We start from the raw sequence: 25,976 nt of genomic DNA on the forward strand, positions 1-25,976 counted from the left end.
AAACCATTCTAGATTTATTATTGTCTTCTTGATTGCTAATTTACTATTCTATAGCTATTAGGAGACATACAATATATTAGGGAGTGGTTCAGACTTAATACTACTGTTCTTGGCTTAATCATCATTATTTTGATAGCTTAAGTAAAAAGCCAAATTGCCATATACTTAGCTTTCAAGCTCAGAATTACGATACTTTAGTAAAATCGCTTGAATATAATATTCGATTAAAATAGTAGGCTTACCTTCACGGTCCTTCAATAGATTAAGAGTAGAATATGGTTAAAGTAATACATCCGATTTTCATATTCCTATGCCTTATGACTGGTCCAAGATCGTTTTGTTACGGTCAGAAGAAATGCTTGTATCTGGCTGGATTATTTTCCGTTGAATCACCGGACTGGAGCGCTGGTGGACTCTTACCGGCTGTGCATATGGCAATGGATGATATTAATTTGCGTGATGATATCTTGCCAAATCATAATTTATGTTTGATATGGGCTGAGACTAAGGTTAGGTTATTTAAATGGCCATTTTAGTCAGATTTTCAAGATTAAAGCTCATATGACAACATTTGCATTCATTAGACCAAAAAAGTTTTGATGCTACTCGTATTCTCAATTTAGTAAGAGCAGTGCGATATTATTTGAATACTATCATTCTGTGTACTACTATCATACTCAGTTTTGGAATACTCCAAGAGCGATAAAGCTATATTACCAGAAGAATAAATGAATACATTGCAGCAACAACACTAACGGATACAGATCTAAAGACTGAAAGTTAAAATTTTGCACTTTTAAAACTACATAACTAAGTTATAACTGTGACTTGATTATAATTATACCTACTTGACCAACGGATTGAGGAAAAAGAGCTGTCCGCGACAAATAAAATCACTAATAAATGCTAAGCTTGCAATACTTAGTACTAGGTACGTAAAAGTATCGGTCGAGTTATGATTAGAAACCGGTTATGCGCGATATTATTTGATTACTTTATAAGAATGAAGGATTAACGTTATTTGTAGCAAATGAAGCATGAATACTTTAAGAAAGTAAGAATTGGATATTTGATGCTGTATTTGCATGCATTTTCCTTCTAGCTTACGTAAATTGATGACAGAAACAAGATTCTCTAAATCTACTCTCACATATATCATTTCATTTTTGACTTAATAAAAAAGGATAGTAAAGACTCAGTAATATAATTTCTACCGTAATTTGTTGCTTTTCGTTTTAATTTGATGTAAAAGTGATTGCAAGAACCCGATGCATTACTATCTATGCTAATTCATATTTGTCCTTATCCTTCAAACTTGACCAGATGCCAAAAATATCTAGAATTCGTAACATTCCCTTCTATTTGTTATAATACTTTCATTTTCGGCTCAACATACGTAAATTATTAAGAGTTAAAATGCTTCAATTTTCGAGCTAATATTTATCTCATTGTCCTGCGGTGATATAACGTAATAGAAAGAATTTGCCACTTTTAACTACTATTTATTTTCTATTTTTTGCTTTTATCTTGCTAGACATGAATTGGTAGCAAGTTTGATATCATGTTTTTGAATATTTTCATGATTTTATGCTAGCTTACTGTAAAATGGTTTCCTTTTTAAAATATAGACTAACTACAGTAACGTTCCTGATAAATGAACAAGCGTAAATTTATAACATAGATATTGCGATTGTCAACTTTAGCATTATAAAAATGTAGATGTTGCCTATTTAATACCATAAAATTTAGTTTAGATTGAAAATATACTACAATACTGGCTAAGCTTTGTGACTTGATAAGCATAAAAGGTGATTATAGGAACTTATCATTTAATTTTGTTCCCCATTCTTTCATGATATGAAGTGATCGCCTTCGTTTGATTTCGTTTACAGTCAGTATAGTTTATCATTATTTCTTATTAATTGACACTAATGGATGCTTTCCGAAATTAAAAAAGATTACTTTTACTTCTTATTTATTGTTGGGGCAATCAAAACTAAAGCTGAAGTGTTGAAAATCTAATCTTCACACCGATTCCATTTACAATAAAAAATTTGTACGAATTATTTTTCTGATCGATTCTTTCACAAAAATGATAGTTTGTATCTTGCATAGATCTTTATAAGCTGTAACAACTATACTGAATACAAGTATCATCAATATTAGCTCTAACTACGATAATTATTTACCCATAAATGGATAAATTTGGCCTTAAGATATTTTCTTTATCCAGTTAGCTTCATCTGTATGTGCAACGGTTTCAGACTTCGAATATCTATGCGTTGATAAAAGATTCAGTCGTAGTCGATTTAATCAATCCAGAATAAGACACAATAATAATTAGTTAGACGGTATTCATAATATAGGCTCAAATTGTCAGATGTCACTTGGTACAAAAAATAATAACTTATTTTGGCATCTGATTAGCTATGAATTGGTTTTAGTTACAACATAAAAAGATTACTTACCGATTTAACGAAGTAGTTTACCGTTCAGAATGATTTTAAGATTTATAAATTTTTAATTTATTGATCATATTTATAGCTAAAGAATCCTTTAGCTGACTGGTAGAAGTAAAAGTTTTAAATCGCATTTTCAAAATATATAAACCGTATTTCGATATTAATAGAACGTACGTACATGTGTCACAAACCAGCTTCGTGACGAACATAACGTAAAACAAATCTCTAAATTACTATAGTTTCCGGGATTCAGCATCCCTTAACTACCTCATAAGAATTTAGATGCCTTTGCTTCTACGATAATACAACTATAAAACTTTTCTTTTATTCAACTATCTGTCGAGCTTAAATGCTCTTCGGCAGCAGCTATCATGTATGAGTGATAACGGATATTATTAAACTATAGCTCCGGCATAAGATTGTGTCTAGTCTGAAGTAGTTTGAAATAGATGTACGTATGTATCATTATTTCATTTTCTATAATTGAATTTCTTGCTTTAGCCGAGGGAATGCATAGAAAACAATATATGATTCTCATACGGAAAATTTGGGAGATACTTGATTTAATAGTGCGCTGTACGTGCAGTCTATGTCCAATTTTGTTGCATATTGATATTTAAATTTACAGCACACAATAGATAAAAATGAGACTCCTCGCAATTATTGCTCAAATTTATTAGTAGGTAGGTATCAAATCATTGCTTAGTTCAGTGTAACGGTATATTCGCTTGACTGGACGAGAGATTTTCTGGTGTGATATAGTTTTACATGATATCCTAGGTGAAATATCTTCGATTTGGACTAAAGTTATCATTGATAGTATTAAGTTTAGGAGCGAAGCTATCATATATTTAGGTGTAAAACTTATCCGCAATTGCGTTTAATAAGATTTCAAATCTAATGTCACTAACGTTCAATTAGCACTACACTGAATTGATATAATATGATTTATATGTTATAATTAAGAATCAGTATTACAAATGAGGACTCCTTAGAAGTTCGGTAACGCGGTCTTACAGCCAGATATGCCTATTCTGGCTCATTACCTGCGTAGGCATAAGTTGCTGATGATTTTCCTGTCATCAAGAAACAAGAAGCTAAGAGATCTACACAAGAAGCTATTCGCTTCTGGTTAAATTCAACTCTTAATATTTCAATTTTATCAAGTGTTTTAATGTAATTTATGCCTCTTGTAAGTACACGTAATCATACACTAATCTTTTAAGATAACACTAAAAATGGTGTCTTCTCTAAGGGTGTGTATAACAAAAATGTACTTACGGAAAGAAATCATTGCCGGACTATATTATAGCCTGTTAAGTTATCTAACTACAAATAAGATGCACTATTCAAGTTTTTCAATATTATACTGCAGTACTTATATAGGGCCTGAAGCCAACAATTTATTAACGCTTTAGATAAATATTGAAAACAGGATATTCTAATTCATAAAGTAAATTTTCATAGAGCAGGTAATATTAATTTTTGCAATATTATAGAAAACATCTCACGTATAATATACCGTACTACTTTAAGATACTAACATTGTCATGGTATCTAGAGCATAATTTCATCCTTCAATGTGTAATCCTAATGATTGCTTAGTAAAGACATTTTTGGCATTCTAAGATCAACTACTATCATCAAAGAGTAATCCTCTCTAAAACAGAAAATACTCAGGTTAGAGTATTGCATGCCGTGAATCTTAAACTTTGACTTACGTTTCTTATTTTGGACAGTATTTACGGACTTTAATCGGTTGTGAGTTGCCACGCTATAACATATTCAATATCGACCTGGCAAAAGTCATGTCAGGAATAATCTTTAACCTTAAAATTTATTAAAATTCTTTTTTTGGCTTATGCGTTTAGGACTCACGAGTATTATTGAGACATTTTTGGGCGATCTAATGTAGAAACTTTCAATTATAAATTTTTTCTTTTCTGACTGTAGTTTTGTATCAATAGATTGTAGAATATTAGACCATTCTTATTTAATATATTTAATTAGTAGAGAACGCTAACAGAATAGATTTTAATACTCCGGATAGATTGATTACACAAAGTTAAAATTTTCAGATATATGATACATCAATTTATTGATGTCGTTGAATTTAAAGCTTGACAACAGTTAACAGTTGATATGCTTTGCTTTCGTAACGATAAGACGCACACTACTTATAATTATATGACCCTTTCTTCATAGGCTACGCTAAGCCAACAAAATGAATCTATTTAGAAGTTATATTAGATCGATAACTGAATAAGTTTGACAACTATTTTCAATAATTGCTGTAATTACCAGTAATCGTCACAAGATTTTAATTGCTTATTAGCTCGAATATTTTCGTTTTATTCGTTGCAAAGATATCTTAATCATCGATTGTTCCACAACATACTGCAACTTTCCGATATTGTTTGCTGGATTATTAATTCTAGGGACAAACAGCATTAGGTGTTCGCAATTTTATCCGACTACTAGACGAACCACCTACCAAAATTGCTCTTTTAGGTAGCAGTTATTCAACAGTAACAGCAGTAATTGCAGAATTGTCACCATTCTACAATATGCTACAAGTAAGTTTGATCGTTTTTCCTTTACTTTCAATTTTGAATTTCTACTTATATTTACTGGGTCCGTATATATGACATGCGTAGGTCTATTTTTAAGTGCAGATCTCTATATTATATTTCTTATCTCAATTCTTGCTTTACGCAACCGAAAATACTTGCATAATTTTACGTCTTAGATTTCATTTTCAAGTGAAAGCTCTTTTTTGGCCAATCGGAAAAGTTTTCCGTTACTATTTCGAACAGCTTATTCGTATTCAAAATATGGAGAAGCCTACGTAGCTTTACTGAATCATTTTAATTGGACTAGAGTTGCAGTTATTGGTCGTAATTCCTATACAAATTATCAGGTGTGATATAAGCCATTACAAAAGTTTTAATAGCCGTAATGATTTTAATATCATCTAATACGAATAATATTTCAAGAATTCAATAAAATAAGAAATTCACCTTATAATGCTTTATTTTCTTCATTCTTAAACCTGCATTAGAAGTACTGTTAATTTATAATGCCTTTTCTGCATATTGGTATTGTAAATAATCCCTATACAATACGTAATTAATCGGAAATTGAAAGAATTAATATAATATATATATATATATGTTTCCCTTTGTCCGGTTACAGGATATTTATCGTGTTAGCAGTGCTATTCGAAAAAGTGGGATAGAAGTTAAAGCAATTGAACTTTTTCTTGCTGAAACTCCTGTTTTTGAACGATTAAAGAGGATCAAGGTACTAAAAATTTCCAGTATCTTTATACTGTATCGGATTAGTGCTAGTACAGTAATTAAAGCTGTCATCAGAAGAAAGTTAAAATGAACAAAGAATTTCTATGCTTTGATTTAATATTAATACAGGCAAGAATAGTGATTATAGATTATGAAATTATTAATAACTGTAAATACCATGATTAAAAATATAATATTAAGTTAAGTTGAGTTGTTTTTTTTATATTTACACCTTAATAATAGGATCTAGATGTTAGAATTATAATTGTTATTTCGCTGGAAAAAGATATGTTGGGATTGGCTTGTGCTGTAAGATAAAATTATTGCTTCTTTAATTCAATCTAAACTATAATAATCTTATTTTTGTTATCCACATAATTAGTGATATCTTACTAAGCTTGTTATTAGCTATCCACAATATTTAACTCTTGACTATTAATATTTTAAGTACTTAAGATGATAAACTAGATGATCGAACCATATTCAGAGGTCTGTGTAATTAGAGTTACAGATCCTGTTGAATTCAATATTAGAGAACCTAAATATTCGTTTTGAATCTATTATTAGGAATCTCAGTGGTATATGATGATAGATTAAAGCATTTAAACTCTGTCTCAGCGGTCTATAGAGCCAGTAAAGCATATTTCAACCATTTGATTAATAGCTAGTGCTGATATTAAAACCTATCTGTTAGTAACTTAGGAATTTAAAAAGGTCGATTAAACTCCGAAACCATTACTTAACAGCTCATGGAATCTGTTATACGGATTTTATCCAATTTATTTTTTGATCATAATAGTACTTTAGTGATATTATTATTTTGGCTACATTTATAGATAGTTTGTGCACTCAAGATATTAAATTAATTACTAAATTCTATACTTATTAATTGAAGTCGTCTCACCGATAATTTTCAACTTGACATAGAGTAACGGATGTTGCAAAGATGAATTTTACGGATAAAATTTGCTATAACACTTAATATCAGATACAATCTACTGTGGCACATTAGTACATCAAGATCTTGCGGCAAGTTATCATAAGAAAGGAGATAAAATACGTATATCCTTCGATGAAAGACTTTATCAATTTCTTAATCAGTTTAGAGTTCTTTAAATAAGCTGTTAAGGGGAAGCTTGGTTGACAAATTCAATATAGAGCGTTTTGCATTTTTAATTATGAGGCTGAGACTATTATTTCAACAGATTATGGGTATAATTGATTCAAGGGAGGACAATTCCAATAATTTACTTGATAACTATTTCTCGTTGCCTTCTTACTCACTTATTTCATGTTTGTATCCTTGTGTTATACATTGCTAAATGAAATAAATTAACGGCTACCATTATTGTGTAGGCTTATAAATTGGAAATGTATGGAAAGAAATATGTTTGGATTATTCCACATTGGTATGAAAAGAAATTTTGGGATAAGATTTCACAAACATCGAAATGCCTGCCAGAACACATCTACGCTGTTATTAATCATGCTCTGAGCATTAGCGTCCTTTACATGAACTATGAATATATAGAAACCATAACCGGCATGGTATTTAATGCTAGATACGCGTTATTAAATTATACAACTAGATGTTCATAAACTGAAAATTTCATGTTACAATATCAAAAATTTAAATTTAAATTTCTACGTATTGTTAGACACCTAAGGAACAAGAACGGCGCTACCTTAATAGACCGTTAATCGCTAATAAAACTTATTCACCAAATGGCTACTGGCCATTTGCATACGATGCCGTATGGTCCATAGCATTGGCGCTTAATAATTCCAGAAATCAACTTGAAAGTTTAAATAAAACTTTTGAAGACTTTAATTATCAGCAAAGCGAGATGAGAAAGATATTTTATCAAAACATGGAATCAGTTCAATTCCTGGGAATTTCGGTAGATTTCTTTTAAATTATAACGTTAATCTAGTATAATATACAATTATTCGAATCAATGAAATTTTAGCAAATACTATAAATGAATTAGGACTGCAATAGATGTTTGTTAAAAATTACAGTTATAATATTGCCAATAAAATATACTATACAGTTTCATTTATTAGAGCTTCTATAAATAGATGAATTTAGAATAAAACCTGCGCATTTATCGAAGCCTGGAATTCTAATATTACCAATGCAGCATAATCTAGATTAAATTCGACGTATTGAAATTTTGATAGACACAATCATAGAGAAATGCCATAATAGTCGTTAAATCTCCAAATTTACAATATTATCTATGTAATACAATAAGAAATTAGTTTGACTCATTAAAGTTTCATTAGGCACATGAATTGGAGCTGTAATAGAAAATCTTCCGAAGTTTAATTGTGATGTTACTTAGACGATACATCACGAAATATGTTAGATCCATTGATGTTTTGATAAATAAATAAGATTAAAACTATAATAGAACATTTCTGGAACCATAAATAGCAATATTTCGTACCTAATCTCTTACATTCATAGTAGTCAACCTGTGTTGTACTAAGTTTGGTGTTAGCAATTTCATCTCCAGGTTTATTGGAACTATTTGATATTTTCTCTACAGAACAATGTCTCGTTCGATTATAATGGGGATGTTGATGCGAATATCTTCGATGTCCGTCAATATCAAGGTAGAAACTTCGATGCTGCTAGTATAAGTTTCAATATTATTATGACTTTGACGATTAATGGTTAATAAAGTGACTGTAGCCTCATGAATAGTATCTAGCAGTAAGATATCGACTACAGATTAGTTTATTTTTTTCTACTGTTTGTGAGGAAAATTAGTAAGATTTTAAAATCTTACGAAAATATTGTAGAGCTAATTCTGCTATTCTAGGCTTTGAACTGATAAGAATTTTCGGATTGCTTCCATACGGAAGTTTATGAATAATCTTAATTTCTGTATTTACAACAATTTGTTCTGACTTTAATAACTTGATTGTTGCTTACTTTTAAGACCGCAGCTAAAATTGCTCATTAGAATAAATAAATATTGTTACCAATATAGATGAAAATTTACGAATAAACTGTTAAAATAAGATTTGCTAGTTAATATTTCCGATTCCAGTTTTCAGTATTTCATGAAGAAATTGGGAATTACTACTGACATTCCATCATTTCAATTGGGCTTCAGCTTGCTAATAGAGTAGCAAAGTAGCTACAATATTTCATTTAGAATACTGCAATTAATCTACTGAAGTTGACGAGTATTTATATGCTTAATTATATATATTTTCATTAAGTTACCATTCTTATTTCATTCACTTTTATACGATCAGGTTATGGTCAATAAATTGCAAAAGAACTCTATTTTTAATTAAGTTTGCACGTATTACAATTTCATTTAAAATTGTATCCTACATCGATACCTTTCGTAACCTATAATTAATTAATTCATATATAGCAGTAAGTTATAACCTCAGTCAGTCTTGTATGATATTCAATGCTTGCTTTCACTATGATGATATGGCTTTCTAACATTATCAATAAAAATTAATACTCTATACAGGAGATGATAAAGTCAAAATTGGAACTATTCGTCGTCGAAATATTATTTTAGTTGCGGAAATGGAGACTAGTATTAAATGGATAGGTTAGAAGTAGCTCTTTATTGATAATGCTATTATAACTATAACTGCATTAGCTAAGAAATTAAAAGCTAGGTAATATAGATAGTCTGTAAATATACGTATTGTAAATATTATTATCATCCATGGTAAATAAATGTCATCTATTAGCTCTGAGCTAAATTTTCAATTGTGATGTACAATTTACTTCTTGCACAGACCAAAAACCGCCACCATCTGCTGATATTATCGTGGATCGTATACAACCATTACAAACTATCATACTCTATATTATGATTTTCCTGTGTAGCTTGGGCTATGCTATTACTTTTCTTTCTTTATCATTTATAGTCAAGCACTATCGCACTAGGTAAATTTGTTGTTTAAACATTTTTATCTTGCTTATTGAATTGATTAGGATAAGTAAATGAATTACCTCTACATCCCTTCATTAACATATTCAATTTGCACTGATAACTTTGAATTTGGATGAAATTGTCCATCATATAGGACAATTGCGCTGATAGCAACAGATTGTGCGATTCTTTTTGGTAGCATTATTCTGTATACATCGGTTATACTTATGGGATTAAATGATGAGCAGACTCGATCAGTTACTTGTATGGTAAGAGAATGTATTCCTAATAGAACTGACTATTACTCTATTGTATTCTTGACAGCAGAATATTAAGTTGAAGCTTTTTTACTGTTACAGTTACTACCATGGCTGAATTGTTATGGATTTGCCTTAGTAGCTGGGTCCATCTTAATTAAATCCTTGATAGTATATCGTAATGTTACATCAAGATGGTTTACAAAGGTACAGTATAAAGTATTGAATATCAGTTTGGCAGGAAGCTTGTTAGAAACGATATGTATAATACTAAATAATATTAAAGTAATCTATCGTAGCCCATTTTACGGATATCTGACCTCATATAATATTAGTGCATACTCTTAGTTGATAGAAGATGTCATTAAATTATTTTCAAATAGCCTTAAACTGATATTTTTTGTTTCTTTGATTTCTCATTTAGAACTCTTTTATTTGTGATAGCTTTGCACTTCTTAATGAGCCATTTTTATCATAATTATGCCGTATAAGGATTACAAAACCATGAGTAGTCTTATCCTATTCAAAATAAGATTAAAACTATTATAAAAATCCAAATCAATTTAGGAAATTGGCAATCTGCACGTTTTAGCAGGACTACTATCATTGCTATTGTTGGAATCTGCTTTTCTCATTAGCTGGACCTCTATTGATCCTCTTAAGTCTGTTAGAGTATCAATAACAAGTGTAAGTCTTGTAAATGAAATCAATTTGTGTTTTAAATATCATGAAATATTGAAGCTCTGTAAAAAAGCTATAACATTTTAAGTTATTAAGCTTACAAAGGGCCCCTTTGATAATGTTTCTATCAGCATCCAATTTTTGAATCAGTATTTGCTAGTAATATAATAAAATAATTGTGAAATTAACATATTACTGATGCTATTATTTTAAATTAAGATATTAATAGACCCGCTATAATTTATTTTAAATTGTATTTGAACTACGGATTAATTAATATTAGGTAGAGCTTTTTAACTTATACCTGACACCGAATTAAATATCCTATTTAGAATTTAGAAGATGATGAAATAATTCCCTATGTAAAGTATAGACCGGTCGTTCTACTATGCAAGTGTCAGTTTGGCACATACTGGTTGATTGGCACAATCGGCCTGAATGGTATAGTATTACTATTTAGCGCCTTTATAGCTTATGAAGCCCGAGATGTTCGCCTTAATAATGAAATCGATGTCAGAAATATTTCTACTTGCATCTATAACACTATATTGCTTGGATTAATCGTTATACCTCTATCCTTTGTCATTGATCGGAAAAATAATGAGCTATACATGGTCATTGGCGGCTATGTCATTTTTTGTACAACTTTGTGCCAATTGATTCTCTTCTTATTAAAGGTATATTCAGTAGTGAAGCCTATATGACGTGATCTTTAATAAGAAATCGATATCGTATTTCTTTTAACTCTTTACAATTCCAGTCCTATCATTATATATTGATGCGTCCAACAATTTTTGATCAAAATTTTAAGGTTATGATATCATCGATTATTTTTATAGGGAAGGAAATCAGACGATAAAATTCGTCCGTCCGTAGTGAAAAGAAATACTTCTGAAACAACATAGGAATTTATGAATAATACGATAATGTTATAGCTTGTATAGATCATAAGTAGAAAGATTCTACAGCAAATTAGTACCATTTCTTTATGTAGAAATACATCAAAGCTCACAGGCATATTATTATTGTCTAAGTCCTTCATGTTTTGAACAAATAAGATATTTCCAATTATGGGATTAGATTATCTATAGCCACTTATTTATTTATTACCCTCATTATCAATTCTGACATTTACTATAACTGGTTAAAATGATAAATAGTAGTTGATCTTTATGGCTTAGTCGAAATTTTCTGATAACAGCTTCTGCATACTTACAAGAATTATTTATAATTTTTAAAATAAGATCTTCATATTAGCCCAAAGCATTATGTCTTTAATTTTTTATTTACAACATTTCATTTCATTTTTAAATGGATATTTGAATTACTTCAACTAAATAAATGCATAAGACTACAGCTAATAGAAAGACGTGTATACCAAATCTGGTAATGTTACACTACTATCACTTAATAGGTTGCAATTGTTAAGCTTTTCGTAGTTAAAGATCGTACGATTTGATCGTACTTCATTTTTGTAATGTATTTCAATTTCAGTCAAGGATTTAGATGTAACCATTGCATCTATTGCCTATACGAGTTACCCCTTGAGATACGTTACTACCCTATAATCTCATGGAATTCACAACAAGCACCATGGAATTACCAATAGCTTCTAATTCTTTAATTTGGTAAATTAATTATTTTGGGGTAGATATCTTTCAGATTGTGAGAAAAATAAAACTTCTTCTGCGTATAAACTTAAACTTGTAGTTTCATCCTTCCATTTGAAATTATTAATTGCTTTATAATTTATAAAATTAAACTTTGCAGTTCATACACAATTTTTTTGTTCGTAATCGAAGAATTAATACCACACTACATATAATTAAAATTGAGTTGGCAAGTTCGTATCCATTCATTAATTTCTTGATTTTTAGTTTTAATGGATCGTGATATTCATCCGTAGTTCCATCAAAATTTTATGGTTAAGCTTTAAATTCTGCTAGCTGTGAACTCTTACCATTCCAGCTATCACTTTGTAACATTCTACGCTATAACGATACAGTTAGAGATATTCATTACGAGTAGTAATATCTTAATTACTATTATCGAATCTATTTCATTGCTAAAACGTTATCAAAAGTCCATATCATGTAGATTGACGCTGAATGAAAACTATTTCAATGTAATTTAATTAACTAATTGATTAATAAACCACCTTACTTGCTTTGTAGAGGATAAGACAGTTTTTCACTTATATTTCCTGCAGATACTTGATCTCATCATGAAAATAAATAAATATACACTATATTCCCCTTAGCAATACTACTTATAAAAACAAGACTGTAGGCTTCTCTAGTCATTTTTATAGCAAAATAAACCACCAGCTACTGTCTACGACCACATCACGCTGAACACACCCGTTCTCGTCTGATCACGGAAGTTAAGCGGCGTCGAGCAGGGTTAGTACTTAGATGGGTGACCGCTTGGGAATACCCTGTGCCGTAGACTTCTCAATCTTTTTGCGATCTGTTTTTTTTAGCCGCAATATCGATGAAGTGGAAACACTATTAAGCAAAAATTGTGCCCCATTTCCTGATTAAATTACCCCTGCACTGTTTGAGCACTTTATATCCATTTTATGGTCAGTAATAAGGTTTGTTGTTGCTAAAATTGTTTATTTGTTGACTCATTTACCATACGTCACATCTTGAAGCCATTTGTAGGATAGCGCACTTCATGAATTAATATTAAAATAATAATTTTAATATAACTTTTTCACAGGTTGAAAACCTGTGAAAAAGTTTTAAGTGATAAGCTGGTTTCCTACACAACTTTTCGCCTACTTAGGTATGTTCAGGAGGTCTTCCTACTCAAGTCTGAATTTAAGTAACACAGATTTTAATTGAAATTAATACTGTTAAATTTTAGAAAGCAGCAATAATGAGGATTTAATGCCTTCATAAGTTATAACTTGTAATCCATTACATTAAAATAAAGATGAAAAATATCTATATTGCATTAAATATATTTTCAGGTGTTGAGTGGAATTTTTGTACACTGCTTTTATGTGGCATCATTTTATGAAATACGAAGCCAGATGGAAGATCGAGAGACTTCATCTAAAGAATCTGATAGGTATTCACCGTTGAACAGATGGATAGTCTTTAGAATAAAAAATCTTTATTAGAAGTCAAGACACTTCTCGTCTTTAGTCAATTAGATCCTCAAATACCAGCTCAGCGGTCTTCATCTGACCAACCAAATAGGTATTTCAATCGATCAACTTGACATTAACTTAAAATAGACATAATAAAAAATGGTTACATTTTTCACCTTATAAGCACAAGACGTAATCTCAATTGATTAAATGGAAATTATTTAAAAATATAACAGCTAGATAAAAGTTAATTACAGTACGAGTACACTTTCGTTGACATTGAATTAGACTGTCAACTGCCAGATCAACGTTATTCATCCAGTTCATTTTATTCTTTTGCAGGTATTCTCAATCGATCAACTGGATATTAGTTTAGAACGCAAACGTTTGATTAACATTACATACACTTTCATATATAGTGAATATTATCAAACGGTATCAAATCAACAGTCTGCAGCTGCTAGTGATCATATAGGTAAGTACACTAATGGTACCGAAATAAATTTCGTTTGTTAATTAATAATTATAACTATTACATCAATTGCCATAGAGGTTAGCGATACGAATATATCGTTGTTTAACTTATCGTAAATGGATGTTGGAATCGTGTAACTGATAATAACCTGCATTCAAGCCTCAGTATGTTCTAGTAAATCAGGCCGCTATTTGAAAATAGTTACAAATTATCCATTGATAATTGTAATTATGGAAATTATGATAACTATGTTTTCTCTTACCTGAATAAACTACTGTCAGTGCTATCTTAAGTTATACATCAATTACATGCATACCCGGATGTATAGTATGAATATTAAACTAGAGAAATGTGCTTGGACACAAGTGATGATAGCTACAGTTAGAATTTTTATAATTGCACTTTAAGAGGAAAATGATCCTTACTATATTTATAATTTTTAAGAACTAATCAACTTCACTTTCTTCTAACTACATAAAGTACGATGCTTACTAAACACTAGTTTAATTCCGTATAAAGTCTACAAATCGATCGAACAATACCATGTAAGGTCGATACTTTATTTCTGTCTTTCAGTTACTTACTGTCCCTACGTAGTATCAATTTAAATCATTGTCAGTATGACGAGAGCTTACATTATAAAGTAAATAGAATGACCAAAAGGAAGACAAGGTCGTTATTGTTATAAATTCAAGCTATGATAACTATGATGGGACAGGCGGAGAGATCAGATTACTTTCTGATATTCATAAAAATAATGCTTGAGTGACTTTGATTGATTTTTACTAATTCGAAATTACATTTCTACATTATGATAAAGCCCATTACTTGTTTTATTACCATGAGAATGACAGTCTACTTGCCGATGAAGTAGCAGGTATCTGCAACAGAAAAGGCTTGCAAATACGAAAACCTGATAGGGATGGTCAATACGGTCGCAGTATACTTCAATCTTCGACAGAGCTATTTCTAAGCTCGAAACGTATCGTTTTATTCCTGACAGAAGATCTGCTAGATAAAGCAGGTCAATGGGTACCATTGTTTGCAGATCCTCACATTCAAAGTCTATTTAATGCAGGTACCGTAAAGGAGTTTCATGTTTTCTTCTAGAAGAGTACCTGAAAAAAACTGGTAGCGAAATATTGATTCTCATATCTGTTACAGGATTAAATACAGTATTAAGTATGCCTAGCTAAAGTAATAATTGCCTTAGTGTCATATTCACGAATGAATAAATCTTACATCTTTGCGACTAAACAATAACAGAATGTATTGCTATAGTACCTATTTTTTTGTGTATAACATCTAATAAATCTAGGCATGATTTATCAATTATCAATTTAGTTGTCTAACTTTAAAAATCACCATAGATCTAAGACGTTACTGCTGTCTAAGGATGTACGAGTATAGCATTGTTGCTGTCTATAAATATGCCCTTAGATGTTTCTAGAGATATTTTTAGTAGATTTTAAGAACAAGGTAAGTATACATAAGATAAGAACATGCGAATATCCTATTATCTCGAAGGCAACTATGTCACATCCCGAGTAATATTCATTCTGATACAGTGGCGATGTTCTGTCAAAATACATTACCTCGATAACAAACCGAACTCGCATATTTAGTAAATTTTAATATATTAAAAGTGTTTCTTATGAGGGTAATTACTGGTAGGAGCAGGCTAAGATTGTCGTTACCTTAAAGCAGTTGTATTTTAACAGTTAACTGAGATGATATCTGTAAAATAGTACCTCTTAAGCACATAAAATTCATGTGCAGCATAAAGGTCTTAATGGGATATACTGTATATGTACGGTAGAAATAACTGATCTCTTACATTAACAATATAAATGTACATCTTGGTGTTAGTATGGGTAGGTTAGTACTCTAATTCAAGGCATTTTACAACAAATCGATGATAATGTAGGCGAGATATTTATATAGTAAATGCGTATGTCTGTTAAAATACGTAATTGCGAGTTATTATTTTTCACATTTTTGGCGTGATCCAAATTTATTATTTATTATAGATTGGAACCCTTTATTAATGATATGGTATGCGAGTAGAGCATCGATTAAAAAAAGAGTTCCGTTTCTGTGTGGCCGAACACCAATACACGGTCATCGAGGGCCCAGTCATATTGCAGATTGCTTGATCCGAGAAGCAGGTTCGTAAATTTCTGTACAACGTAGTGCGTAAGCAACTGCTGTTACCCTCATCACAGATTCAGAAATGCTGTCCTAGCCATATGCGGCTATTCGTCTATCATCTGCATTCGGGTCATCGATATAAAGGTTAAAATATCTTACATTTTTCATTGATCCTTGCGTTCGAATTGAAACCTCTTTCCTTTCGTAAGAAATGGATTGTGATGGCAACGCATCGGCGATAGTAGGATTAACAGGTATGAGTCTCATCAAATCAGTAGCGTTTCAAAATTCATTATCAATACTCGTTAGTACAATTGGTGCAGTAACAGAAATTTCACTCAATATACGAGATCAAATTTTGTTTGTAACTTATGATCTGCTATTGCTATCTTAAAGCTCTTCTATCTATCTAAGATGATAACGTTAGGTAATTGTATACCGCTTATTATTTGTTGAAAGAGCCAAGATTACTAGGTGAACATACGGATTCACAAGGCATTACAACTAGGTCAATATCCCAAACTAAGGATAGTAGCCAAAGAACACAAAACCAGCCGGACGTTCATACAGATAATTCTGATGTTGACGATGTAATTAAATACATGCAGTATGCATATGACCGTAATACAACTGTTTCATTTACATGCTAACTGCCAGTATTTTTATTGTTAGTTGGATGAGCACACATCACCATAAACTGGAGCCCCTTAAGGTAAAGTATTAAATCTGCATGTTCGGTATAGTCAAATTAAGGGTAATAAAGTAAGCATTTTCTACCATTTATAATGTTATTGTTTATTAATATATAGTAGTATTGTAATTACCAATGCATCTTTTAAAAGGTAATACCATTTTACTGAAATAACTGCTAACAGCCAACAACTCCGAAAGTATTGTTTGCCTAATAATAATATACGTGTAGCAACACCGAGGCATAATCGTTATAATAAAGGTATTCCCCAATCTCTATAGAAGCTTTGTTACGTAAATATATGCTTTCGCCTTCTTGGACCTTGAGGTGTTACCATAACCTTTACTATAGTATACCTATACGGAATGATTTCAGCTAATTGCAATAGTTATATACTCCGAAATTATGATTATAATATGCGGTAAAAAATTGTGTTATAATATCATAGACTTTGTTCTTTCTTGTACTGATTATGTTAAGAATAAAGACTAAGAATGTTTATTTAGATTTACTTCATTACTTAACATCTGCATAAATTTTCCTGTGTCACGACTATGCTGTCTGTATTAACTTAGTTATAGTGGTATTTATAATAATGCTGTAAAAGTATTGTAGCAATTTCTTCAATTTTAGGATGTCGTTATAAAATAAAATAATTGTTGTAAAGATGTTGAAAATCGCAGTTAACATCAATATATACTGCTGCTATCTAGTCGATTTTTTTGCTGATATGTTATCAACAATCCATATCAGGAAGATCGCCGAAGAATACTGTAATTACTTTTGCAATGCGTTATGATCAATTAAATAATAGACCATCTTGTTTGCATAGTAAAGGATAATATAGCTTTTCATTTGTGTTTTCTGCAGATACTTGATCTCATCATGAACAGATTAATAAATAAATACAGTACTGTATACACATTACAGTATGTCTTTTAATAGTACTGTTCATAAATACAGGGTTGTATGTAGTCTTCCCTAACCCTTTTTAGAGCAAAATAAAACATTTCCAGTCGTCTATGACCATATCATGCTGAATATACCCGTTCTCATCCGATGATGGAAGTAAAGCGGCATCGAGCAGAGTTAGTAATTTAGATAGGTGAGCGCTTAGGAATACCCTTTGTCGCAGACTTCAAAATATTTTTGTGATCTATTTCTTTTTCACCGCGATCGCTCCTAGCTATAGTATATTTTGTTGAGGGACAACAATGAGGGATATTAAAGATGATAGGACCTTCTGGAATCGATCGAATTCCAGAATTAGCAACTGTTATAAAATGTCATGTATCTTGCCATATTAAGAAATCCTTATGCTTCGTTGATAAGGTTACTGCCGATAGCACTAGTAAAAGTTTCTACTTGTAGTGGTTGTTTATGGGGAAATTTGTGTTATTTATTTTTATTTTATTTGAAATGAAATATTTTCTAAGATATATTATTCGATGCATGCTTTTCTGCTGAAGGGTCAGCAAAATCGAACTCGTATATGGTCCATATTAAAAGATATCGCCAATATTTTAGATAGTTTGCACCTGATGGTACCATTTTGAAGTCAAGTGCCCTATGGCTGAGATTCATGACAGTGGCACCAGCTCATACGGTGCCAGGACAAAATGTATACTGCCCAGCCAAAATCAGGCTGGGGTATTAATTTTGTTATAATTCTTCACACTGACTACTGGCAGCCGCCCCCTATTGATACAGTATCGATAAATTTCAGTAAAAAATAATATCATGGGCAGTTTGCAAAATGACCGACTTCGCATACGGTCACGTTCATAAACATTATGTACGATACCTACTTAAATGCTATGCTGAGAAATTGTTATGCTTGGTTGGTTACTAGTGATGCTATCGATAAAAGTTTACAGATGGTGTTTATGGAGAAATTTGTTTATGGGGAAATTTGGTGGGGACACTTGTGGGGAAATTGAATTATTTTTAAATTTAATATTTTAAATATTTTCTTAAACACTACTGGAATCTGGTAATACTTTCCGATGTAAGAATGTTTGATATCAACCTTGTGCGTAGCCCAGTTAAAATACACGGCTGATAATTTTTAAGAAAGTTAGTATATATTGAATAACGAGTTTTTTTTATAATTAAATTTATCGTAGGTACCTGTAATGCGGCAGTCTGTATCTTATCCTACTCTAACTCGCCTACTCACGATTAAGTTAGAACTAAACTTAAGATAAAAGTATACTATATTACAATTTATTAAAAATTGAAGGTCCTTGTAAACTAGTTTCTAATAGTAAAACAGTAAAACGTATGATACTAGTTACAGATTATTCTACTTAAGTTTAGACAATGCCACGAGAAAGAACAGAAGGTCAAAAGCGATCAAGTAAGAATGAAGTATTTTTGATTAGAAAGTTTAAAATTAGTAAGACGATAATATGATAGAAAAATATCTGTAGTATATATGTAATGTTTTCTTTTAATGAAGTTGTCCTACTGTATTACTTCTCATATTTTAGTAAAATTAATTCTTCGGGTTCCTAATAAATCAGACACTAGCTAGATTAATAAGCTTTATTACAATAAAAACCAAATGCAGCTCTATTTATAACAAACTATATACTCGACAGTCGACACATACATTCATAAGCCGTAGCTCATGACCCATTACGTAGCGGTAGAAGTATTATCATTAAGCTTCCGAAAGTACAGGTATTAAATTGTCATATCTTGCCTGGGCATGAGCATAATTCCACTTTTAATAATCAATATCACTTTCATCATATGAAGGCAAATCAACACGTTCTACTGTAATGGAGACCAGTGAGCTAAAGTAAAGTACTAGCTGTTTAAGTTTCGTAATTTGCTTCGAAAAAGCGAATCACCTAGATGTTTCTGTAGTTAGCTGGTTATATAATATAATTATAAAGAGTAAGGTATAAGAGCTGCGTGGATTTCTTCTGCTTCAAACTGGAACGATTTGGGTAAAATTTTTTGCCGGGAAATTTTACTTGGGCACAGTTTTCTTCGATGGAATTTATGGGAGAGAATTCTTCATAGTACCACTGTTATAGCTTCAATATTTACGGTACTTTGTGAGAAAATGATACGAGTAGAGAACTATAACAAAATTGTCTTTTATCCAACTATTCATACAGCTAATTTGTTAATTATTGCATAAATTATGACTGCTAAAATTCATTCTGTCCATAAAATGCTATTAATGCTGTCTGAATTTACATGGCAAACTAAGGATATGGCGTTGAGAAAACATATTACATATACTTTAGCTGATGCTAAGGTATCGAAATTTTAAATAATACGAATTTACGTGCAAGATGCAGATGTTGTAAGACTGCTACCTTACTATTTGATAGGCTCCATCATTTAGCAGTGTAGTTTCATACATGGTCTGCTAATGCAAGCGAATAATACAGCATTTTACTATATATTAGCTAATTACTCTTCCAAATGTGCACAGCTTTAAATTTAATCCGTCGTTAAATAGAGCAAGCGCCCTCTTTTGATGATTTAATGAATTTTCAACACTCTTTAGGAATCGCTCGGTTAGGTATTGTAATATTTTACTTTGTAAATAGAATCTTATGAGATGATATTCAAAGTAAAACTGCCGTTAGTAATATCATCTCTTATCCAACTGCAATTAGAACTAATTTTGCTAATCATTGTGTAAATTTTAGCTAGCTACGCTTCCATCTGCATAAATACCCTTAGTGCTCTAAGTTGTATGGTATCATATCAACATTGTGTTGAAAACGTGAACATGAACTTTAGCTGATGCTATGTACATTGAACTTTGAATAATACGAATATACGCATAAGAAACTGATGCTGTAAGGCTAGGACTGAATATTAGTATCCATAATAGTGTAGACTTACACATAAACTACTGTCACAAGTAAAAATACTGCATTTTGCTGTATATTTATCCAGCTATTTTTCTAAAATGTGCATAACTTCAAATTTGATTTCCTCTCATTCAATGATATCTTGTATATTGATCTAGCGCCATCATATGAATCGCAAAATCCATCGGAAGATCAAAACTTCTCTCGTAATGAAATTGAAAAGTAATCTCAATCATCAATTGAACATTTGTTAGAATACAAGAGCTGGATCTAAATTAGTTACACTTTTCATTCATAGTAAACTAGATCAGTTGCAATCACCTCAACGGTCTACAAATGCAGCTAACGAAAAATGTAAGTACCGAAATTAGTTCATTTTATACACATGATTACTCATTAAGTCAGTGAAATCGATATGTTGGACAGTTACGGTATCAATATTTTACTTTGCGATAGAATGATAAAGATTCAGATTTGAAGTGAAAGAGTCTTTAGCTATATCACTTTAACTATACTTACCGCCAATCTATTAATAATTTGATAGTTCTTGCGTAGTTGTGATCTAATTTATAGTATATAGTATGAATATTGCATTAAATGATATAAATGAACTACAGCTTGGGCTATATGTATTTAGAATTCGAGTAATACAAAGGCATGCGTAAAAATATAAGGTTTGCAAAATTACAACTATATGCTAGTGTTCATAATACCGTAGCCTTACACATAATTTGTTATCACAAGGGAATAGTACAGTATTATGTTATGTTTTTAGCCAGCTGTTCTTTCGCTATTTATTTTCCGCTTTTAAATTGAATTTTCATATACTAATTACAGCTGACGCACATCGTGCAATGCCCAAACAAAATTTATTAGAAGATGAAACGTCTCCATACCGGTATTGCGAATTTAATAAGCTCTATCGATCAATTTGACATTAATTTAGAATACAAAATATTGATTTAAACTGATTACACTTTCATTTATAGTGAATCAGATATGCCACAATCATACCAAGAGTCTGCAATTAATAGTAATGGATCGTGTAAGTCCTAAAATAAATTCATTTTTATATTTCTTAATCAATCGGAACAGCAATGCTCGTTAGGTTTGCTGTATATAGTAGTCATAAATAAATTTTAAATGCATAAATATACATAACTGATTTGGTAGAGCTTCAATACTGAATGATGCGAGTAGGGATTTAAAGTTAGCAAAACTGTTTTTAATAATATCAGCCTCTTCTTATCTAGCTGATATTAAATATGCGAAGCTTTGAAAAATGCGGATATACGTATAAGATGCAGATGCTGTAAGACTTCTGCAGTACTATATGATAACCTCTATAAAAGTGTAACATTACACATAATCTGCTGTTACAAATGAATAATATATTATTTTACTAATACTCGTGTAGTTAATTAGCTAACTGCTTCTCCTAGCTAGCGCTGAATACATACTTTTTGCCTCTACCCGTAATTGTGCTTTTATATTTTTGCAATTTTTACTATCTAAAGTACAAACATGATCTATTTGGCGACTGCAAGCATGCATACATTATACTACAGTTCTTTCTACCAGTTTAACTACGAGTATCGTAGTTATTCTGGACCGGTAAGTACCCGGAGTAGTTATTAGGTAGGCGTACTAATGCTTATAAGCACATGTACTGTATGCCATATAACCAGATAATTTGGACATTTACTAATGATATAATATCATACAGAATGACATGTAGCATCTAATCCTATGGTGCACTGTGAGTAGATTATAAAAGGAGTTATTGGTTGGTGCCACATGGAATTGTAATTACAAAGGCAGTAAGATGTACGCTAGTGTTTGGAGTAATAAAGATCTCTACTTCTATGATAAAAAGGATATTTGTATTTTCCTGTGAGGACCCTCAACCTCAGTTGATATCCAGTGATCGTAACATATTTAATGGCAGCAATCTCGAACCTTCAATACCAACGAAATATATGCAATTTTGTTTATTTATTTTATCTTTACTTTCTCTAAACTGATTTATGATAAAAAGAGTCTTTGTATTTTCCTGTGAGGACACTAACCTCGCTCAATATCCAGTCATTGTATCATTTACAATTTATGTTTCAAATTATAGCTCCATACTACGACTTTTTACTTATTTACAATAACGATGATAAAGAAATTGCTGATCCAATAGTATCCAAGCTCAAGAAGTTGAAAATAAAATGTGTTGGAGATGGTGGCCCAGGTCAAAGCCTGTTGATAGATTCTGGCAAAGATTTTATAAAAGCCAAAAGGATCGTTTTTTTTTTAACCAAATCTCTGCTAGCAAAAAATCAATGGGTAAAGTTACTGGCAGATCCACATGCTTATAAGTTGTTATTCACAGGTTAAGTAATAATTGTCTTACTGAATTATAGGTGTACTGGTATATTTATAACATAGTAATAGCTATGACATCTTCGTAATTATACATAAATATAACACAATGCAAATCAATTGCTGAAGGAAATTTTAATAGAAAACCGGCACCGTATTGAGATAATAATAGCAGAAATACGTATTATGCAGTGACTTCTGAGCTCGAGGATACTCAGAAGTTCCTATCCCATTTATGCTGTCTTGTTCGAGCACGAGCACATGAAGTCTATTGAAAAATGCCTCTAGGGTCATCTACAAGTACACTATAAACAGCGATGATGCAGGCTATTATATTTACTTATCATTTTTATGTTGTGTCATAAGATAATAGTATATTACATCTATGACGGTGTTAAGAAATTATGTATTAATTACAAAACACTTGTTACAGTTGATTACTTAAATTAATCTTTCTTGTTGCGATATCAGCTTTGAAATTTCGTATATATTCATTACGCATGAAATGAGTCGCAATCAGTAAATTTAGTAAAACACAATATTTTTTTAATTTACCGCCTTAAGATTACTGTCATATTAGAGCAGTTATAATTGTACACTTTGTTTCAAGAACATTTTTTTAAGTAGCGCAAGGATACGGTCTAGATCTCAAAGAAACATCTGCATAGAACTAGCCAATTTATACGTTAATTAAATCATCCGCGTATAATATAGAATACCGTAGTTCGCTATAAATTGATATGACATTTCTTGCTCTTAATGTAATAGGTATAGGATCATAGCGTGACTCAAAACATCTTTATAACAAAATGATATTATGCAAAAAATGAGATACCGGGTATATTTATATATAAAATATTAAATTCCATATTTTTCTTAGCCAGAACATATTTTCATTATAGAGGGGGACCCTTTAATTGCGATATGGTATGTCGGAATCGATGAGATTCTGAGACGGATTCCTTTTCTAGCAGGTAGAGTTGGAATTTCCGGTCATCAAGGGGCCAACTATGTTGCAGAAAAGCTGATTAAGATATCAAGTTCGTAGATATTCAAACGCGATTGTTATTGCAATAATTGGGATTGAAAAATGATGTCATAGACGTAATCAATCATTTATATGGCTAATAACTCCTTTATTATAGGAGACAACAATGTGTATGATGTAGATTTAGAAGCCATGAAATACTTAGGTATGTGTATTATTGATAAGAAATATCGTATTTTACTTGCTATCAGCAGTTAAAGTATAAGTGCCTATCCTTTTTTCATAAATGATTATGGTTGTGATGATGATACTTTATCTTCACTTACTACTCATTAATTTGTTGCATTCTTAAAGCTAATAAAGGAATTTAGTATAGTATATGTGTCAGTATAAGGCTAAGGAAAGAGCTACTACGGCAGTATATTATAATGCAAACTATTCCGATTCGGAACTCTTAAGTTGATTTATAGCTTTGCTAATACGAAAATTTTATAATAATTATAATCATAGTATTATACGAGAAGACTTGCTATAATTACTGAAGTTATCGTAACTGGGACAGATTTGATAGATGATTTTTCATTATAACTTGAGTAGTGACTTACTTATTCAACTTCTATTAAAAGTGGTTTTGTTAGCTAGATTTTGTTACTTTTTATTTGTTGAAGAGAGCGAAGCAAAGATTATATATGAGGATATCTACGGGATTTTAAGCCCTTCAATTTCAAGTCCTCCAGTATCTTCGATCACTATCAATCAGTCGCCAGAATTTCATACTGATGGCAATAGCCAAACGGAGGGAAATGTACCGGACGTTGATCAAGATAGTAATTTTTGTGGCGAAATGGTAATTTATATAGCAGTATTCGTAAGATTGCAGCTACTTCATTTATTAACACATTAATTGTTAGTACATTTGTTTAAATTATTATGCCAATCTGTTATGATGAATAGACCGTGTTATAGTCACAACTGAAGACATTCATGGCTCGTTGGTAAAGCTCGAGGTAGAAAATAGGAATAAACGATTGCTTAATCCAAAACCTTATACATGTATATTTAATGATTTACTTCAATGCGCAGAAGTATTTTTTAAGAGCGTTATAATTACAGGAATGATTTCCACTTATCCATACATTTAATAATAATGACCATTTATATAATTATGAACTCAACGTTATATGAAATTATTGTGTTAGAAAATGCTAGTGTATGTCTGTAGTGATGTAAGCTATATTTGATAGCATTGATAGCTGACTGGCTATATGTATATGTATAGTCACTGATAAGACTCTTTCCGTTTTTTTAAAGATATTTGATAAATATCCAACTAATGATGCTTTCTTCCTCAATAAATTATAATGATAAAACGTGCCATGGTAAATACAGCAAGAGAAAACCTGAATTTATGAACTTATCGCTATAGATATAACGTTGATATGTACTGTAATCAAGTACACCCGCAATTATATGAAAGCGGCCAATTTTAATCATTGAAAAGAATGAAAAGGTTCAAAAGAAATTTCTCGTGCGATTCCCTGTATATAATTCCTTATAATTGTGCTAGTTGAAGATATGGAAGTATGGACCTTCAACGCAATAGTTAGTGAAGAATTAGCTCCTAAAAAGGTGTTATAATTTCATAGGAGTTTCGCTAGTTGTAGTTCGTCGAGATCGACTTTCATGAAGACTCAGCACCAGTCTAGGTACCAAAGACTCCTTAATTCTACCTTCAATTGTTAAACT

The 25,976-nt window shown here is 31.1% G+C and overlaps 3 protein-coding genes across 3 annotated transcripts; all 3 read left to right on the plus strand.

The window, feature by feature from the left end:
- Positions 1-317: 317 nt before the first annotated feature.
- On the plus strand, positions 318-11,521 carry TRIADDRAFT_55500 (uncharacterized protein; the record flags this gene model as incomplete). The annotated part of the gene is made up of 15 exons (XM_002111421.1): positions 318-509; positions 4,901-5,038; positions 5,212-5,382; positions 5,658-5,765; positions 6,005-6,070; positions 7,118-7,309; positions 7,420-7,662; positions 8,317-8,383; positions 9,265-9,348; positions 9,542-9,692; positions 9,833-9,947; positions 10,038-10,142; positions 10,503-10,622; positions 10,949-11,293; positions 11,456-11,521. 15 exons carry the CDS (start codon positions 318-320, stop codon positions 11,519-11,521), a joined length of 2,163 nt encoding a protein of 720 aa, XP_002111457.1.
- Positions 11,522-13,197: 1,676 nt separating this feature from the next.
- TRIADDRAFT_55501 (uncharacterized protein) lies at positions 13,198-16,992 on the plus strand (the record flags this gene model as incomplete). The annotated part of the gene is made up of 6 exons (XM_002111422.1): positions 13,198-13,212; positions 13,594-13,694; positions 14,136-14,191; positions 15,012-15,269; positions 16,222-16,359; positions 16,802-16,992. The coding sequence occupies 6 exons, from the start codon at positions 13,198-13,200 to the stop codon at positions 16,990-16,992; spliced, it is 759 nt and encodes a 252-aa protein (XP_002111458.1).
- A 3,198-nt stretch (positions 16,993-20,190) lies between these two features.
- Positions 20,191-25,134, plus strand: TRIADDRAFT_55502 (uncharacterized protein; the record flags this gene model as incomplete). The annotated part of the gene is made up of 8 exons (XM_002111423.1): positions 20,191-20,307; positions 21,130-21,229; positions 21,713-21,773; positions 21,865-21,920; positions 22,998-23,252; positions 24,145-24,282; positions 24,388-24,435; positions 24,899-25,134. 8 exons carry the CDS (start codon positions 20,191-20,193, stop codon positions 25,132-25,134), a joined length of 1,011 nt encoding a protein of 336 aa, XP_002111459.1.
- Between the last annotated feature and the right edge of the window lie 842 nt (positions 25,135-25,976).

This window comes from Trichoplax adhaerens, genomic scaffold (genome assembly GCF_000150275.1).
Source record: "Trichoplax adhaerens TRIADscaffold_4 genomic scaffold, whole genome shotgun sequence".
Classification (NCBI taxonomy): Eukaryota; Metazoa; Placozoa; class Uniplacotomia; order Trichoplacea; family Trichoplacidae; genus Trichoplax; species Trichoplax adhaerens.